The sequence below is a fragment of the Sus scrofa genome, chromosome 7 (assembly GCF_054392235.1).
Source record: "Sus scrofa isolate SSC_HxYL_T2T_F1_AM1 chromosome 7, Sscrofa_HxYL_maternal_Yorkshire_Landrace_v2.0, whole genome shotgun sequence".
In the NCBI taxonomy this organism is placed as follows: Eukaryota; Metazoa; Chordata; class Mammalia; order Artiodactyla; family Suidae; genus Sus; species Sus scrofa.
This window is the reverse complement of record NC_139389.1, coordinates 109117714-109138189: the sequence shown is the minus strand read 5'-3', so window position 1 is coordinate 109138189 and position 20476 is coordinate 109117714. Positions and strand designations below refer to the sequence as shown.

Below are 20476 nucleotides of genomic sequence, written 5' to 3'. Positions count from 1 at the left end.
TATGCGTTTTAGATTAAAAGGCATTTTAAGTCTTGGCTTCATTTGCTCCCAATAAACCATATTCTTCCTGTGCCTAAGCTGTTCCTTGGCTATCAAGCACCTGTGGAAACTACACTAATTCTTTCAGGCTAGGTAGACTTTATTTTTCACTTACGGAGTTGTTATTAACAAACAGCCTTCCTAAACCTCTGAATTCTTCCAAACTTGCAAAATTACTGACAGACCAGGGCCTCTGGAAATTGTGATTAATGAACCTATTTTCAGATGGAGATAAATAAAATTTAAAATCTCCTTCAGCTTACTGGTTCTCAAACTTGGCTACACAATAGAACTATCTGGTGGGCTTTAAAAACTACAGATGCCCGAGTCCTACCTCTAGATTCTGATTTAATTGCCTGAGGTGTAGCCTGAACTTTGGGAGAGTTAATAGAGCCGCAGGCAATTCTTATATGCAAAGTTTGATAACTACTGCTTTAGCACAAACTCTTCACATGGAATACTTTTCATATCTCATCATTCTTCCAAACATGCATACATTAAAGAAAAGAGTAATCACATGCTTGAGTGCTTCTGGAATGTCAGCAATGATTCAACTAGAACCACACCAATTCTTGGGTTAGGGCCTCCACTATCAAACCTTTCCCTGACGATAAACTTTGGGAATAATTTTCAGCCCTTGTAGGGGCCCTACCAACACACTCAGATTCCTATCTAGTGAAAGCAGAAGCCTCACATGAAAAAAAAGAAATTCTCTTTTCTCTTTCTGTCCACCCCCTCCCCCAGCTCTCTCTTTATATTTCTAAAACACACTATTTTTTTAGAGCCATTTTGGGTTCACAGCAAAATGGGGCAGAGGTATAAAGAGTTCCTATACATACTTCCTGCCTCCATACAGGCACAGGCTTCTCCATTATCAACATGCCCATTAGAGCGGTACATTCGTTAGAAATGATGAGTCTATACTAATACATCGGCATCATCCCAAGAGCATGGTCTTCTTAGAGTACTCTTGGTGGCACACATCCTATGGATTTGGACAAGGGTATAATGACAGGTACCACCAGTACTGTTTCATTGCCCTAAAAATACATCCTTTCCCAATACCTCTTAGCAATCATTAATCTTTACTGTCTCCATACTTTTGCCTTTCTCAGAATGTCATATAGTTGGACTCATACAATGTGTAGCATGTTTTAGACTGGTTTCTTTCATTTAGTAGTATGCATTTAAGTTTCCTCCATGTCTTTTGATGGCTTGATAGTTCTTTTTTTAATTTTTAAAAAATATAAAATGCATAAATTGGTTAAAAAAAGTGTAACTATATAAATATGTCCTCACAATTTGTTACATCTTATTGATTCTTCAATATAGGCATTATACCATTCTAGGTGATGTGATAAGACATTATAGACCTTACATTGTATCATGGAGAGAAATGGTTATTAATAATGCAATTGTAGAACTGTATTATTTGTAGTTGCATTAATTATAATTATCATAAATTCTTTGATGGAGAGGATATTAGAATCAGATCTAAGGAGACTTCAGCATCCCAAGATTGATAGTTCTTTTTAGTGCTGTATAATATTCCATTTCTGGATGTACCATAAATTTATTTTATCCCTTCATCTACTGAAGGGTATCTTGGTTGCTTTCAAATTTTGGCAATTATGAATAGAGCTTCTGTAAACATCCATGTGCAGGTCACTGTGTGCCCATAGTTTCAACTCCTTTGGGTACATACCAAGGAGTATGATTGCTGGATTATATGGTAAGAACACGTTTACTTTTGTGAGAAGCTGCAAATTATCTTCCAAAATGGTGGTACGATTTTGCACTTCCACCAGCAATGAATGAAAGTTCCTCTTGCTCCACATCCTCATCATTTGATGCTGTCAATGTTCTGGATTTTGGCCAATCTAATAGGTGTGTAGTTGTAGCTCATTAATTTCCATTTCCCTAAAGACATGATGCGAAGCATCTTTTTATATACTTGTCATCTGTATATCTTTGGTAAGGTGTTAAGGTCTCTGACCCATTTTAAGATCCAGTTATTTTCTTATTGTTGAGTTTTAAGAGATCTTTGTAAACATTAAAAAATTTTTTAATTAAAAAAACTTTTGCAAGTTTCTGTTGTGGTTCAGCTGGTTAAGAATCTGACTAGAATCCATGAGGATGTGGGTTTGATCCCTGGCCTCACTCAGTGGGTTAAGGATCAGGTGTTGCCCTGAGCTCTGGTGCAGTTTGCAGACATGGCTTGGATCTGCCGTTGCTGTTGGCTGTGGTGTGGATCAACAGCTGTAGCTCTGATTTGACCTCTAGCCTTGGAACTTTCATATGCTGTGGGTGCAGCCCTAAAAAGAAAAAAAAAAAAATTATGGCTATATCTGCAGCAAGCCAGGGATTGAGTCCGAGCTGCAGCTGTGGCAACAATGGATCTTTTAACACACTGTGCTGAACCCGTACCTCCAGAGCAACCCAAGCCGCTGCAGTCAGATTCTAAGGCCATTGTGCCACTGTGGGAACTCCTTAAGAGTTCTTTTTTAAATTCTTTCTTTTGTGGGTTATGCCTTTGGTGATCTAAAAAAATATCACCAAATCCACGGTTATCTAGATTTCCTCTTATGTCCTCTTTTAGGAGTTTTGTAGTTTTGTGTTTTACATTTAGGTCTGTCATCCACTTCAATTTTTGTGAAGGGTATAAATCTGCATCTAGATTCACTTATTTGCATGTCAATGTCCAGTTGTTCCAGCACCATTTGTTGAAAATACTACTTTTGCTCCTTTGTCAAAATCAGTTGATTATATTCATGTGGGTCTATTTGGGGCTCTTCATTCTGTTCCATTTATTTCTGTTTGCTCTTTCGCCAATACCATACTGTCTTGATTACTGTAGTTGCATAGTAAGTCTTGAAGTCCAACTTCAAGTAAGTAGTACCAGTCCTTCAATTTTGTTCTTCAACATTGTGTTGGCTATTTCAGGTCTTTCACCTCTCCATATAAACTTTAGAATCAGTTTGTTGATATCCACAAAAAAATATGCTGGATTTTGATTGGAATTGCAGTGAATTCATAGATCAATTTGGCAAAAATCAGCATCTTGACAACATCGAGTCTTCCTATCCATGAACATGGACTATCTCTGCATTTAATTAGATTTACATCTAAGTATTTCATTGGGGGGGTGCTGATGTAAATAGTATTGTCTCAAATCCCACTTGTTTGCTATTACATAGGAAAGCAACTGACTTTTATATATTAACCTTATATATCCTGCAACCTTGCTATAGTTGACTCTTAGTTTCAGGAGTTTGTTGATTCTTTTAGATTTTCTACATACACAACCACATCTTCTTTGAGCAAAGTTTTAATTCTTCCTTCCCAATCTATACACATTTACTTTCCTTCTTATTGCATTAACTAGGACATCCCATACAATGTTGAAAAGCAGTGGTGAGAGGGGGACATCCTTGCCTTATTCCTGGTCTTAGTGGGAAAACTTCAAGTTTCTCACCATTAAGTATGATGAAATACATTAGTTGTAGTGTTCCCATAGATTTTTTTTTTTATCAAGTTAAGGAAGTTCCCTTCTATTCCTAGTGTACTAAGGGTATTATGTATGGGTGTTCAATTTTGTCAAACATTTCTTATAGGAGTTCCTGTTGTGGCACGGCAGAAACGAATCCGACTAGGAACCATGAGGTTGCAGGTTCAATCCCTTGCCTCGCTCAGTGGGTTAAGGATCCAGCATTGCCATGAAGTGTGGTGTAGGTCACAGACGCAGTTCAGATCTGGTGTTGCTGTGGCTGTGGCATAGGGGGGGTGCTGTAGCTCCAATTGGATCCCCAGCCTGGGAACTTCCATATGCCATGGGTGTGGCCCTAAAAAAAAAAAAAAATGAACCAAAAAACCCATTTCTTCTATCACTATTGATATGATCGTGTGCCTTTTCAAACCCTTTGGCCTGTTGATGTGGTGGAGTATATTACCAGGCTTTTGAATGTTGAACCATCCTTGTATGCCTGGAATAATTCCCACTTTGTTGTGGTACATAATTTCCAAAAATACATTATTGGATTTGATGTGCTATTTTGTTAAGGATTTTTGCATTTCATGAGAGAGATTTACAGTCTACAGTTTTCTTTTCTTGTAATGTCTTGATTTTGATGTTAGAATAATGTCAGCCTCATAGTATAATTGGGAAGTATTCCTTATCTATCTTCTGAAGAGATGATAAAGAATTGTCATAGGGAGTTCCCATTGTGGCTCAACAGTAACAAAACTGATTTGTATCAAGAAGGATGCAGGTTCAATCCCTGGCCTTGTTCAGTGGGTCAAGTATCTAGCGTTGCCATGAGCTGTTGTGCAGGTCACAGATGTAGCTTGGATCCTACATTGGTGTGGCTGTGATGTAGGCCAGCAGATACAGCTCCAATTCGATCCCTAGCCTGGGAACTTCTATATGCTGTGGGTGGCGCCCTAAAAAAAAAAAAAAAAAAAAAAAAAAAAAAAAAGTTGGTATAATTTCTTAGTGTTTAATAGAATTCCCAGTGAACCCATCTGGTCCTAGTGCTTTCAGTTTTGGTAGGTTAATGATTACTGATTTATTTACTAGGTATCATCTATTCAAACTGTCTCTTTCTTCTTGTGTGAATTTTGGCAGATTGTATCTTTCAAGTTATTTGTCTGTTTCATCTAGGTTATCAAATTCACGGGCAAAGAGTTGTTCACAGCATTCCTTTGTTATCCTTTAAATGTCCAGGGAAACTGTAGTGAGGTCCTCTCCTTCATTTCCAGTATTGGTAATTTGTATAATGAATATTCTTTTAATAAAAGTTTTAATACCTAAATGAACAAGATTCTCTTAAGAAGTGGGTATTCCAGATTTCACTAAACTTTTTTTTTCTGGACATGACACAGTATCAAAACATACAACTTCCAGGACTGTTCAAACTAGTATTAAAGAAAATGTATAGGGGAGTCCCTGTCATGACGCAGCAGAAACGAATCTGACGAGGAACCATGAGGTTGCGGGTTTGATCCCTGGCCTCGCTCAGTGGGTTAAGGATCCAGCGTTGCCGTGAGCTGTGGTGTAGGTGGCAGGTGTGGCTTGGATCTGGCATTGCTATGGCTGTGGTGTAGGCTGGCAGCAACAGCTCCGATTAGACCCCTAGCCTGGGAACCTCCATGGGTGCAGCCCTAAAAAGACAAAAGACCAAAAAAAAAAAAAAAAAAGAGAGAGAGAGAGAATGTGTAGAGAGTTCTTGCTGTGGTGCAGTGGAAACAAATCCAACTAGTATCCATGAGGATGCAGGTTTGATCTCTGGACTCAGTGAGTTGGGGATCTGGCATTGCTGTGAGCTGTGGTATAAGGTCACGGATACAGCTTGGATCCTATATTGCTGTGTATTGCTGTGGCTGTGGCTGACAGCTGTAGTTCCAATTAGACCCCTAGCCTGGGAACTTCCATATAATGCAGGTGAGGCCCTAAAAAGCAAAAAAAAAAAAAAAATCACTCATGAAAAAAATTAAACTATATATCCTTACATATACATATATATGCATATAAAGGCACAGAAAAAGGTTTGGAAAGCCCCATTCCAACAGGTTAATAGTAATCACCTCTAAGATTTTAAGGTGTCTGTTGCTCAATGGGGGCTTTAGTATTATCTGTAACTTCTTAAAAATATTGACAATGAGTTCACATTTTATGGCTGAAATGAATCTGAAAAAGATAATACCCCCCAAAATACTTTTAAGAAATCAAAAGTATACCCACCTTGACACTGATAGGTGGCAACAAAGAAGATTTAATGACAAGCATCCTCTTTCCCCAGTTGAAATAGTAGAAAGTAAAGGAGAGTTAAGAGAACATTCGGGTCAAATTCACATCCGGGTATGGGTGCTCAATTCTCGCTGTCTTCTTTCTCTGGGAAAGGTGTGTGCCCACTATTTAATTGTGCGCACACAGTGCTTACCTGCACCTTGATAAATGGAGGCATTGGAAGGATGTTAGGAAGGAGGGCAATACACACGCTTCCACGTGAAAGCAAGCAATGGACAACAATTAACCCACTGCAAATCCAGCATCAGTACATTATGTATGTATTACCATATGGCTCAATGAAAACAGAACTGCTCATTCCAAATATCAATTAACAATTAATATCAATTAAAAGGGGCTGGTCAATATTTTTATACAGTCAGTGATATAACCTGATGTTTCCTTCACTATACATATCTTCTTCACAATGACTGTCTTCCAGGATTCACCATCCCTTACTGTACATACCAGAAGTCCCAAAATGATGGCCAAAATATGTGGCTTCCAGATGTGACTGTTTTACCTCTACTGTATTGTCCTCATGGTATTTTGAAAGACTGTTTCACATAAAAGTTGATATTTCCACTTTATCTTCATCTGGTAACACGGAGTCTACCTTGCTTCATGGCAATCACTGGCTGGAGAAGAATGTCGCACTGAGACAGAGCAAGCACTATAAAACAGCCCAGTCTCCACCATGCCCTGCTACCTCCTTAATACTAAGGTTGAGAGTCAGCTGCCAGTATCATTCTGCTTCCACTGCTGTTTTCCTCACAGAAGAGTTAGGAAGAAAATTAATATTTGTACTTACAGTCCTACCAAGAGTGGGAAAGCAACAAGATGCATAGCGTCAGATGTTTCAAGAAAAAAAATGAGAAAGAGGATATTTTTCTATGAGACTATTTCTACATGTCCAATTGCAAAAACATGTTTCTGATGAAAGAATACAGCTCAGCATGCCATTATGAAACCAATGGCCAATTCCCTCACTTATGATATCTTCCTGTCCATAGCAGGCATTTGATTTTCAGATGCCTGATTTATATAACGCTTACGGATATGCCACCAGCCCAAAGACACACAGACAGTGATAAAGCGAACAAAAACTGGAGTTTTGTAAATTACACATATATTTACCTATATGAATTAATTTCATATTTAAAATACACCATGCCATCAATTCTAAACATGCTTGGAGAGCACCAACTATACATAATGGGTATTGCATATTCAATGTTACAAGAATGGAAGATGAATAAAACATAGTTCTTACTCTCTAGGAGCTTGCCTTTGGGAGTTGAAAGGGATAGGGAAGAAAGAATAGACAGGTATATAAGTTACTCTCCTAGAAAGGCAAATTGAGGTCATAGAATACAAGCAAAGTCCTATGAAAGCTGCAAGACGGAGTAGGATAGGAAAGCTTCAGGGAGAAGGTAGCATGCACGCTGGGCCTTAAGATAGTTATATTTTCTTCTCTTCTTTCTTTCTTTTTCTTTTTTCTTTTTAGGGGCACACCTGTAGCATATGGAAGTTCCCAGGCTAGGGGTCGAATCAGAGCTGCAACTGCCGGCCTACACCACAGCCACAGCAATATGGGATCCGAGCCTTGTCTGCGACCTATGTCACAGCTCACAGCAATGCCAGATCCCCGACCCACTGAGCGAAGCCAGGGATCAAACCTGCATCCTCATGGATACTAGTCGGATTCGTTTCTGCTGCACTACAACAGGAACGCCAAGACAGTTACAATTTCTAACAAATGAGATAAAAAGGAGGCAGTAAACAAAATTTTAGGGAGTATTGGGGGAACAGCAAGTCATACAGTAGACCTGCTGTGTAGTTGTACACGTGGTAAGAAAAGTGGAAGTTCAAGAAGTAACTGGGATCATGTTATTAACAGACTTCACTGCCAAGTTGCTGTTTGCCCCTAATAAGGTGGGTAATAGGGACCCTCAAAGTAAAGCAGGAATAATACTCATCAGTGGAGCCAAAGCAAATACTCTAGTTACATTACATAAGAAATTATATATTACAGAAAACAAAATTATCCCTATAAGCCATCTGAGCTTATGGCTTAAATACAAGCTCGTATATAAGGCATATAAGCTTCTATAAACTAGCTGCTTCTAAAAGCATCGATATATGAATGGTTTTCTAGAGAAAATCCCACTGCTCTTGAACAATAATCAATTCAATACTCTTGTCAAAATTTTAAGCTTCCGAGATTAAAAAGAAGTATCAACCAATCTACAAGTAATAGGTGAGCTCCTATGTATACAGCTACTTTATGCTTCGGAGAGTTCAAGGAAGACGGTTTCAGAGATAATCAAGTGAGTCACATTGTTCCTGACAGATGTATTTCGATCAGAATGGATTTCCCGGCCCAAAGAATTTAGTAAACACGCAGATGTGCACATGCACACATAACACATGCAATACCAGAGGGTCTGCCACCCTGGGACTTATGAAGGCCCTCATAAAGGAGGTATAGCAGTTACAGAAAACCAAAGTGCCAGGTTATGGACCAGGAAAACCAAGTTTTAGCCTTGTTTTGTCACCAAATAACTGAGACTTTCAGCAAGTCGTTTCGCTTCTTTCAGCCTCAGAAACTTCATTTGTAAAATGAAGAAACTTGTCAGGAATGAGCTCTAAGGCCTCTTCAAGCTCTTATCTAAGTATCCAGAGTTTCAACTTGATGACTTTTGAGTATGAAATGACAGGCAGCCTATATGGTCCAAAGCAGTTACAAAAAAACCCCAAACAAGACATAAAAAAGTTTTTGGTGCCGACACATTGATGACCTCACATATCCAGTTTTCTTGGAGTTCCTGTCATGGCTCAGCGGTTAACGAATCCGAGTAGGAACCATGAGGTTGCGGGTTCAGTCCCCGGCCTTGCTCAGTGGGTTAAGGATCCGGCGTTGCCGTGAGCTGTGGTGTAGGTCGCAGACGCGGCTCAGATCCCTCGCTGCTGTGGCTCTGGCGTAGGCCAGAGGCTACAGCTCAGATTAGACCTCCATATGCCACAGGAGTGGCCCTAGAAAAGGCAAAAAGACAAAAAAATTAAAAATAAATAAATAAAAAATCCAGTTTTCTCACTTCTGAAACCCCAGAAAATCTGGTAACACAAGACTCCAAATCCCCAGGTAGCCTAAATCTGCTGTGCCAGAGCAGATGCTGCTTCCACTTTAACAGGACCTACCTTCTTCTCCAGTTGCTACCCTCCTCCTCACTCATTACCTGCCCAGCTCTGAATAAGTGACCAGTGCCATACACATAGGAGAGAGCCTCTCTATTCGTTCACTCTACAGATATACGAGCCATGCACCAAGCTAGGTGCCATAAAGAAAAAAACATTAGACATGTCTAGTCAAGAAAGAGAAACTGTCATTTGAAACAACAGATTGTAGAGTGGGATTTCAAGTCACAGTGGAAGAAACTTTTTATTTTTTTAAATTTATTTTCTATTTATTTATTATTATTACTCTTTTTATAGGGCCACAGGTGCAGCATATGAAAGTTTCCAGGCCAGGGGTCAAATTGGAACTACAGCTGCCAGCCTACACCACAGCCACAGCAACGCCAGATCCAAGCCGAGTCTGCAACCTACACCACAGCTCACAGCAATGCCAGATCCTTAACCCACTGAGCAAGGCCAGGGATCAAACCCACATGCTCATGGATACTAGTTGGGTTTGTTTCCAATGAGCCACAATAGGAACTCCAGGAAGAAATTATTTTAATTCTTCAAATACCGTAGGAAAGGGATCTATGATCTAGATCAGTATTGTCAGAAACAAGAATGTGAGTATTTGGTAGAAAGTTTAAGATTCTTAGGTAGAAGATTCAAAGTCAAGTCTTGCCCTACATAATAAACCATTAAATTTACAAGCTCTTTATAGGATCACAAATGCAAGTTCCTGCTGGCAGGTCGAGGACTGTCCGTAACTGTAGAAGCTCAGCTCCAATCATGAAGAGGGTCCCTGACTACACTCTGTTGTGAAAGCAATGCAGTCTGAGAAGTGAGATCAGATCAGCCACTGAGGTGAAGACACATAAATATCCAGGTACAGAGGACAGAGGACTAAGTCCTGACTCTTAGTCACGTGTGGACCATGAACCATCAACGCCTCTGGCCACTCCAGCCCTCAAGGCATGTCAGAATCCTATCACGCAGAAGTCCCTGGGAAACAAGATTTGCCTTTTTCATTTTATTTCATTATTGTTATCTCCCTTGACAGTTCACTGCTGTGTTGTGCTGTGCTGTGCTGGCTCTTAAGCACCTGTCACCCTGAGGATGTCTATGGAAAGGATGCCATTAGGATGAAATTAGGCAAGAATAGGAAGTAGGGAGATGATGATAATATACGAGATGTACAATTTATAAGAGCAAGAGACAGCTTAAATGCTCATCAACAGAGACCTGGTAAGTTAAATTATGGTAAAAACAAAATGAAACATTCTATAGCTATAAAAAAGAATGGGATGGGAGTTCCCGTTGTGGCACAGTGGCTAACAAATCTGACTAGGAACCATGAGGTTGTGGGTTAGATCCCTGGCCTTGTTCAGTGGGTTAAGGACCCGGCATTGCCGTGAGCTGTGGCGTAGGCTGCAGGCCATGGCGCCGATTGGACCCCTAGCCTGGGAATCTCCATATGCCGCGAAAGCGGCCCTAGAAAAGGCAAAAAGACAAAAAAAAAAAAAAAAAAAAAAAAAAAAGAATGGGATAGAATGCTACTGAGGAAGAAAGTGGAACAAACCACTGACACACATAACAACTTGAATGACTGTCAAGGGAATTAGACCAAATGAAAAAAAAAAGCCAAAAAACACAACCCCCAAAGGTTACATTTACATAATGTATGAATTCATTTATAAACATTCTTCAAATAATAAAACCACAGAAATGGAGAACAGATTAGTGGTTGCCAAGGGTTATAGACGGAGGTGGGACAGAAACCGACAGGTTATAATACTACAGAAACATACCCATACGACATATACTCCACGCCACGAAAAGGACAGAAATACAGATGAATTGCTGACATTTTTCAGTAAAGTTCCTTACACATCAGAAGGTATTCTCTGGAAAATTAAAGATGAGGATAAGGGGTAGGGGGAAGAAGGGAGAGGGGGGAGGAGGAGGGATGAGAATGGGAATGTTCTATACGTGGCCAGAGTGACCTCTAAGATATACTATAAAAAATAAAAAAAATTTAAAAAGTAAACATGCATAGTGTGTCTAGCTAGCGCTCTACCATTTGGGTAAACTGAAACAAAAATATTAATGCTTATCCACAGAATTTTTCTGAAAGGACACAAAAGAAACAGTCAAAACTGGCTGCCTCTACAGATGGGATAGTGGGAAGTTGAGGAATGGGATGATGTCAATATATATAGAGTCTTGAACTGTCTAAATTTTACACCATATGAATGTACTACTCACTCATAAAATTACTCTTTTCTTTTTGAATATGTGACAAGGCAAATCACCGCTTCAGGGCCTTCGCCTGTGTCCACACATGTGGTCTGGCAACTGCTTTCCATCACTACTGAGTCCCTCCTGGGAACTTACTAATTAGCCTTGGCACCTAGGTGCTTCTCTTCAGCCTCCACACTGGTTCTGAAGGTCAGGGTCACTGGTTGCCTGAAAATGCTCTTAAATTATGACTCTCCCAACCTACACATACTGCACTGTTTCATATGGCATAGCTCAGTTATAGTAGTGAACTATAAAAAAATGACAACTGTCTTCAAGCCAATTGAAAACTTTGAATTGTAAAAGCACATACGAGAACAAGTCAAAAAATAATGATAATGATAGGAACCAATTTTTGAGCTTGGTACTGTGCCAAACAGTTTTACAAGCAGTATCTCAATTTACTCCCCACAGCAACCTTTAATAGGGGAATTTTCTTATTTTCACTTTCTAGATGAGGAAACCAGAGCTCAGATCCAGTAAATAATTTGGTTAAGGTCACATAGCTTCTAAGAAAGGAATCTGAACCTGTACCAGGGTTGGTTAATACTAGAAATGAGAGCTCATTCTTCTACGGCCTATTAAAATTCATCTCCATTTTGGTAACCCTCAACTCTGAAATCCATCTGAAACAGCTGTATGGACTCTTTGTAGCTGACAACCTGCTGCTTTCACAGTCCCAGCAGTCAGCTGGCTCTAGACATCTAACATTACCAAAATACCTACAACTTGCACAGTCAGGAAGATAAAATACTTAACAAAAAGCTGAGGTAACTTCAAAGTGAGAAATTTTTAGTCAATCCAATTTAGAACTAAATACTTGGTCTCCAGATACAATGGCACTTACTTTGATATGTCCAATCAACAATGAGAATTTTTTCACAAGGGAAATGAATCCAACTGGAAAATTTAAGATTTTACCTTCATCATAAAAACTTTCAGAGTTTCCATTGAGGTAAGCAGGTCAAGGACCTGATGTTGCCTCTATGAGGATGTGGGTTTGATCCCCGGCCTCACTCAGTGGGTTAAGAATCTGGCATTGCTGGAGTTCCTGTCATGGCGCAGTGGTTAACGAATCTGACTAGGAACCATGAGGTTGCAGGTTCGGTCCCTGCCCTTGCTCAGTGGGTTAAGGATCCGGCGTTGCCGTGAGCTGTGGTGTAGGTTGCAGACGCGGCTCAGATTCTGCATTGCTGTGGCTCTGGCGTAGGCTGGTGGCTACGGCTCCGATTAGACCCCTAGCCTGGGAACCTCCATATGCCGTGGGAGTGGCCCAAGAAATAGCAAAAAGAGAGAGAGAAAAAAAAGAATCTGGCATTGCTGCAAGCTTCGGTGTAGGTCACAGACGCAACTGTGGATCTGGTATTGCTGTGGCTGTGGTGTAGGACTCAGCTGCAGCTCCAATTCAACCCCTAGCCTGGGAATTTCCAAAGCCAAAGGTGTAGTAGCCCTTAAAACAAAACAAAACCAAACCCAAAAAACTTCTGAATTAACCCAACATCTAATCAAATTTGAACTTCTAGAAAATATGTGAATCAAATAAATATCAACAAGCAGACTACATTAAAACATTTGTGTTACCAAGGCAATTTCTACACGCACTAATATTTCCAAGAGTTCCCTGAACTTGTTTCCTATTCTAGTGATAATGCAAATTTAACAATTTAACAGTTCCAAATCAAACTAGCAAAGTCAAATTTCAACTGACAGTCTCTACTTCTTTTTGGTACCAATTTTCTAAAGTAGGCAACATTCTGTGCTCATCACCTAAGGTCATGTTAATCTCTATCTTCTAAAAATCAGTAGAAACAATTTCTTTTCTTTTCTTTTGTCTTTTTAGGGCCGCAATCATAGCATATGGAGGTTCCCAGGCTGGGGGTCGAATCGGAGCAGTAGCTACCAGCCTACGCCACAGTCACAGCAACACGGGATCTGAGCCATGTCTGCGACCTACACCACAGCTCGCGGCAATGTTGGATCCTTAACCCAGAACGAGGCCAGGGATGGAATCTGCATCCTAATGTATACATTAGTCAGATTCATTTCCGCTGAGCCAGGAAGGGAACTTGGCAGAGGCAATTTCTGACCCTGTTCACATTTCCCTACCCTCTCTTGGCATAATATAGCAAACACAGAGCCATGGCTGCAAGACAAAACCAGGACAGATTTAAAGTGAGTCATGGGTGACTATCACTTCTAATTTCATTAGCATTCTGAATACTGTCAGTCAGAACACAAAAAGGTTAAGAAAACTGAAGTAAAACATCCTCTATAAGAACATATATACCTCCCGAACTAAAGACCACATTCTGGAAATTTTGTTTCTGATGGGAACAGACATTTGGTAGATTCAGTAATTAATAAATTGGTCTCTGTATAAACGATAATTCTATTGGCTATCCTGTGGCATACCTTCACTCAACCTAAGAACGCAGCTGAGAAAGATCACTACATAGAAGTGTTTTGTTGGCTAAGAGGCAACCAAAGTAGCTTGTTAAATACTACAATCAGAGGAAGTTACTCAACGTAGCAATCACACATTCAATATTGACTTGTTAATAAACTTAAAGCCTCTTACGTGTAAACATTCAGAATTACAGGAAAGATAAAGTACAGAAAGCTGTCAGAACTTCCCATTAAACTGGCCCTCAGTGTTATAATTTCAAGTTCTTGAACCCAGAGTGATACTATTTGAATGGTAATAAATATTATCTCTATTCACACAGTATTTAACGGAGGTCATAAAACTAAAAGGTTCTTATCTATAGCCCCAAAGTAAACATGTCAAAATATTCAAGCCTTTTGTAAACAAATTTACAGCTTGCTGAGTTGGATTACAAAGTGGAAATGATGTTTGAGGAAGAAGTTTCTTCTCTGTCTTCTCTCCTGCTGGAAATAACTTTTTTTTTTCCTTTGCAGAATGAAAAAGGGAAAAGAGCTCCTTTTCTGTTTTTAAATAGGAATTTAAATATTTGGGTTCTAGCTCTGTATATTTCTAGGCACCATCTATAAGCGAGGAAATTCTACGAGAAGGCTATGCTTCCCAATAAAGAGCAATCTGGCAAGTACCTGTAAACCTGACAGACCGTGAAGGTTGCCTGCCAGAGCGCTCGGCATCACCATACTCCTGCCCTGCAACCTCGCCTTAAAAAATCAACAATTCAAGATCAGCAGCAAAGCAACAAGCTCCTGAATTCCAAGGCGTATATCAGTTTTGTCTACCAGGAGTTAAAGCCAGATCAAGGAAAAATCAAAACATAACAGAGCACCAAGGGAGAAAGGAAAGAGGATGGAAAAAATAAAGGGTGGAGCAGAGAAAGGTTCAAAAAAAATGAAACAATAAAACATCCTGATGCAGAACAGATGTGCTCCAGGGGACAGATGGATATTTGAAATCGTCTCCCCTAGTCTTCAAGTCGCAACAATAGAGAAGGAAATCGGCTATAAAACAAAGGTAAGTGTCACTGAGCCTTGTGTTTCGAGCATGTGCTATGGAAGCACTGAACTACAAAATATACAATGGGAAAGAGGTTTGGGGATGTTCAACCAGTAGGTAATTAGAACACACCATATTTAAAAAAAAACAATAAAAATAAAATTAAGAAAACAAGAGAAAGGGGCTCATGCTGTATAGCCCATGAATCTCATCGGCTTTATCAAGAAAGTTTATTTTTTTTTTAATCCTAGTACAATCAACTACCAGTTACATACAGTAAAAAACAAAAACAGCCACGAAGCAATGATGATAGAGATAGTCTGTGACACTGTACAGTGGAGGAAACGCTGTCTGTTGGAGTCCTCCAGCAGACCTCCACCTGGCTTCAGCAGTTATGCTATCACTCCCTCCCTCCCCAAAAGTAGTTAAAAAGAAAATTAATGTCTTGCTTGGGTAGAGCAAGATTCTAATACCTCTTGGGGACACTGGAGAACTTTAAAAAAACTAAAGCAGTAGAAACAAAACAAAAACTGAAACGTGGAGGCAAGGTGACACACAACGAAGCTCCATGAGGCCTTGGCTTCAGATCACCTCACGGGGAACCGCCTGGAAAGAAAAGAAAAGGCTGTCATGGCAGGAAAGAACAGACAGGAATTATAGTGTTTCATCTCTCCACTCCTTCCCAAATCTATAGAATCCAAGTTTTTCTTAAGTCTTACATTTTTATTAGTGAGCCAGGTTGCAGAAAATTGCTCCCTTTCCCAATATCCTGCATTGTAAATGCTGGCAACTAGCACATACTTACTCTTAGAACCAGAAAAATACATAAGAAAAGCATTTTTAGCAAAGCATGCTGTCTGTCTTCTTTATCTCAAAGTCTAAAACAACATACAGTAGGCTATTTATACAACTGTGAACCCTTACCTTAGAGGAATAATGACTCCATTCAAAAACTAAGTCTCATATATATTTGGTTCGATTGAGGGCTTTTTCAGCCAGGTGACCACTTTCATCTGTGATCTTCTCCCAATCAGTCTGTCCGACCACAAAACCTATGGCCCTTTTCCTATCTGCATCCTTCTTTTCTTCCAGGTCTGCCCATCTCACCTAAAAAGAACACAGCATTAGGTAGGGCTTTAGAAAAAAAAATAAATATGCAAAGAGCCTCTTACCTTTCTCAATAGTCTAAGGGGCAGGATAACTACTTTGAAGCCAAAAGTTTAAAAAATTAGAAATTAACTGCAGACAACTGGAGAAAGCTATATATCCTAAGTTAACAGAAAGAAAACACTCCAATCAACCCCCAAGTCCTAACCATTCCTGCTCCTGAACAGTTCAAACCTCAGTTCAGTCCTGTCCCTTCCACCTCCTTTGTTGCTACTTTTTAGCTCACTGCCTCGTTTTTTATCTAAAGCACTAACCTCTACCTAATCTTCCTATCTTCATTCTCATTCCCTCTGATCCACTCTACCAGAGAAACTGTCCTAAAATACACACAGCTGTGACTCCCGCCTGTTTTAAATCCTTGCCCTACCTACAGAGTAAAACCCAGGCACACAGGTCTCTCTGGATCCGGTCCTGTCTACTCTGCAGCATCTCTGGGCAGTACCTATGGCATTTTATGCAGCAATACAAAATTATTTCTGGCTCTCAGAGCACACTGGGTCATTTCCCATCTCTGTAACCTTGCATATACTAGACTCTCTTCCTGAAAATGTCTTTGCTCTAACCTGGTCCACCTGGCATAAGCCTAGTCATCAACCTTTGCTTAACCCCTCTTGTCCTTTGCCAATCAAAGACTCATTGCTTCCCTGAAGTTACTTCTGGATTTTGACATGTCTAGTTTTGAACTTCCACACTATATTGCAATTATCCATTTTTAGATCGCTCTTCCCTAAACAGACTATAAACACTCTAAATCAAAGACAATTCTATTTATCGCCACATAATAATATTTTTGGAAATTTATCTTAGAAAACAGGGAGCTGATATTATTACTTTCATTTATGAGATAGAAACCAAGAGATAGACTCGGCTGATGTCATTTATGACAAGATTATAACTACAAATATATAGACCAGGGATATTTTCTATTGGTATTCTGATAGTTTAAAAATATGGATTCTTACAAATTATATTAATAATTTAAAAATATAAGCAGACATATCCTGTAAAAGATGAAATAGAGACTATGACACTGATTTGCAGTGCACAGTACTAAAGCCTTCAGAGATTGCATTTTAAACATGGCTTGTGATTTATCGTGATTGTGATCTGTAACAAGGAAAGGGAACAGAGCATGCTCACCCACGCTGGTGCATGCACCTGGAAACGTGCTACTGCTCTTGGAGGTACACTGCCCCTCCCTATTATAGTTTACAAGAATGGTACTCAAATGACTAGGTTTCTGTTTTGCAGCCCACCCCTCAGCACTGTCTTTAGCAACCATTTGGCCAGAGATAAGGTATACAGTAACAGCTGTAGGGAAAAACTGACTACACCTCACTCTTTTTAAAGTTGATTCTTTGTGGGCAGAAAACCTACGGCTTAATTTTCTTCAGGGACCTAAGTAAAAAGCATAATAAAGAATGTAGGCTACAGTATACCAAAATCTCTGGGCCTTTTGCCCATGAATGCTGACGTATCTATTTTGACAGATTAACACACACTCTCTCAGTTCTCCTTGGGATCAAGGGTACATATTTTAGCAAAAGATGACTATTGTTAAGGGGAATGAAGAAGGGATGGATGGACAGACAGATGGATTGCGGCCACTGAACAAAGAAATGGTAACCAGTCCACAGTACATCCTTACCACAGAGGTAAACGCACGGGTCAATCTTTAAACTATAGAGTGGATGCGGCCAGAAATAAATAAATAAAACTACAGATTTAAAAATTAGCTCTTAGAGGAGTTCCCACTGTGGTGTAGTAGATTAATGATTGGGCTTGTCTCTGGAAGCTCTGGTTTGATTCCCTTCCCAGTGCAATGGCTTAAGGATCCAGTGTGGCAACAGCTGTGGTTACGTCACAGCTCTGGCTTGGCTTTGATCCCGGACCCAGAAATTTCCATATGCTGTGGGTGCATCGGTGGGGGTGGTGGGTAGGTGGGGAAAAAAAAGAAAGAAACTACATAATTATTATTGTTTATTTTTGCTTTTTAGGGCCGCATCTGAGGTATATGGAAGTTCCCAAGCTAGGGGTCAAATTGGAGCTACAGCCACCAGCCTATGCCACAGCCACAGCAATGCAGGATCCGAGCCACATCTGCGACCTATACCACAGCTCGTGGCAACACCGGATCCCCAACTCACTGAGGGAGGCCAGGGATCCCACATCCTCACAGATACTAGTTGGATTCATCTCTGCTGTGTCACAACAGGAACTCTCCTAATTATTTTTAAATAAGGAATATGTTTTAGTACAAATGCTCAAAATTTTAAAGCTGAAATGAAAATATTTTGGACACGACTACTATTTTGTTCACATCTCTAATAAACATTTATGTTATACTGACATTCTTTTTTTTTTTTTTGTCTTTCCGTCTTTTCAGGGCCACACCCGCAGCACATGGAGGTTCCCAGGCTAGGGGTCTAATTGGAGTCACAACTGCCGGCCTACACCACAGCCACAGCAATGCCAGATCCGAGCCGAGTCTGCGACCACCACAGCTCATGGCGATGCCGGATCCTCAACCCACTAAGCAAGGCCAGGGATCAAATCCGCAACCTCATGGTTCCTAGTTGGATTCGTTTCTGCTGCGCCATGACGGGAATTCCATCTTTTTTTTTAAAATTTTTAATTTATTTTATTTTTGTCTTTTCTAGGGCCGCACTCGTGGCATATGGAGGTTCCCAGGCCAGGGGGTCCAATCGGAGCTGTACCTGCCAGCCTAAGCCACAGCCAGAGTAACGCAGGATCTGAGCCGCATTTGCGACCTACACCACAGCTCATGGCAACGCCAGATCCTTAACCCACTGAGCGAGGCCAGGGATCAAACCCGAAACCTCATAGTTCCTAGACGGATTCGTTAACCACTGCGCCACGACAGGAACTCCCCGACATTCTTTATTTACATGTTGGATTCCTCCTGGCAGTCCACTCCATAAGAGGCCTCACTGCACAGACCTAACACATAGACATGCAATGTTGTAGAATGAATGAATGATTACCAAAAACACTAAAAATAAAAGTAGCAGAACAATGACTTTCAGCTAGAAACGGCTTCCTAAATGTTAGTGTCCCTCCTAATCTTCCTAGAGGTACTTTTATTGAGATTTACAATCTCAAGTTTTTGCCTCTTATCTTAAATATTGAAAAAATGTTAGGTAGGTATATTTTATTCATTGTCACCAAAAAAATTTCTAAAATGTATGAGTTCAGCAAACAAACAAAGGAAATATTCACTTGTCCACAGTCATCAAAGAAACACATATTAAAGTCTACTTGAGCTACCATTTTATACCCAACCTTATAAATGAAATTAAAAAACAAATAAATTATATGTTAAAATCTAGCCATTTTGATAAAATTCTAATATGATCAACTCTACAGAACTACCTTTGTGCTAACAGTGTAATTAAATTAATCCTAGGAATGCACCCAGTATTTATAAAAAGCTGAATTAAAGAAATCAAGAGGAGTTCCCATTGTGGCTCAGTGGTTAACAAGTCCAACTAGGAACCACAAGGTTGCAGGTTTGATCCCTGGCCTTGCTCAGTGGGTTAAGGATCTGGCGTTACCGTGAATAGTGGTGTAGGTTGCAGACGCGGCTTGAATCCCGTGTTGCTGTGGCTGTGGTGTAGGCCAGTGGCTACAGCTCCAATTCAACCCCTAGCCTGGGAACCTCCATATGCTGCAAGAGTGGCCCTAGAAAAGGCAAAAAGACAAAAAAAAAAAAAAAAAAGAAAAAAAAGAAAGAAAAAGAAATCAAGAGACCTCAGGAACAGAAAGGAAAGGAAAGGAATGAGTAATGAATCCTGAATGCCTTACCACCGACAGGGTTTCCTTGTACTCTGAGGTTGATTTTGGTGAGTGGTTTGAGTGTTCAGTATTACTTTAAATGAAAGTGAAAGACAGGGAGGAGAGTTAAAAGAGGAGACACTTTAAAGAATTGGGATGTGCACAGCTCATCCTCTTTGTCCACCCAGCTTACAAAGTAAATTACATGGGATCACATACTCCTTATTGAAGAGAGTGATAGTTACCTGACCGGAAATGAACTAGAGAAAAATATTTCTCATTTGAGGTTATTCACTGTTACCAAACTACACCAAATTATTATTCCCAAGGAAGAGCTATTTCTATTTTTGTTGCCCCAAGCCAAACTCAAAACTGGAATAAGGAGTTCCCATCATGGCTCAGTGGTAACAAACCCAACTAGGATCCATGAGGAGGCGGGTCTGATCCCTGGCCTCGCTCAGTGGGTTAAGGATCCAGTGTTGCCATGAGCTGTGGTGTAAGTTGCAGACACAGCTCAGATTCTACATTGCTGTGGCTGTGGTGTAGGCTGGCAGCTGTAGTCTGATTCAACCCCTAGCCTGGGAACTTTCATATGCCACAGGTGCAGTTCTAAAAGAGGAAAAAGACAAAACAAAACAACAAACTAGAATAAGAGGTATCAAGACACGTAGTCCCTGAGTGGAGCTAGGCACAATACAGAAGGCCACTAATCAGGTCTCTCTTCCTCAACCCCTCAAGACACACAGGCAAGGGCAGGCCTAGGGACTGTCGACAAT

The 20476-nt window shown here is 40.2% G+C and overlaps 1 protein-coding gene across 4 annotated transcripts in view; it reads right to left on the bottom strand.

Moving 5' to 3' along the window:
* Positions 1-14926: 14926 nt before the first annotated feature.
* The window catches only part of YLPM1 (YLP motif containing 1), a 66091-nt gene continuing 60541 nt past the window's right edge, over positions 14927-20476 (bottom strand). For all 4 annotated transcript variants that reach the window (XR_298837.4, XR_014811093.1, XM_001924711.8 and 1 more), the window contains 2 exons: positions 15663-15845; positions 14927-15344 (listed from right to left, as the gene is read on the bottom strand). Coding sequence is in view for 2 of the 4 variants with exons in the window: in XM_001924711.8 (XP_001924746.3) it covers positions 15699-15845 (147 nt within the window). In the remaining 2 variants the exon portion in view is untranslated. The remainder of the gene's footprint in view (positions 15345-15662; positions 15846-20476) is intronic.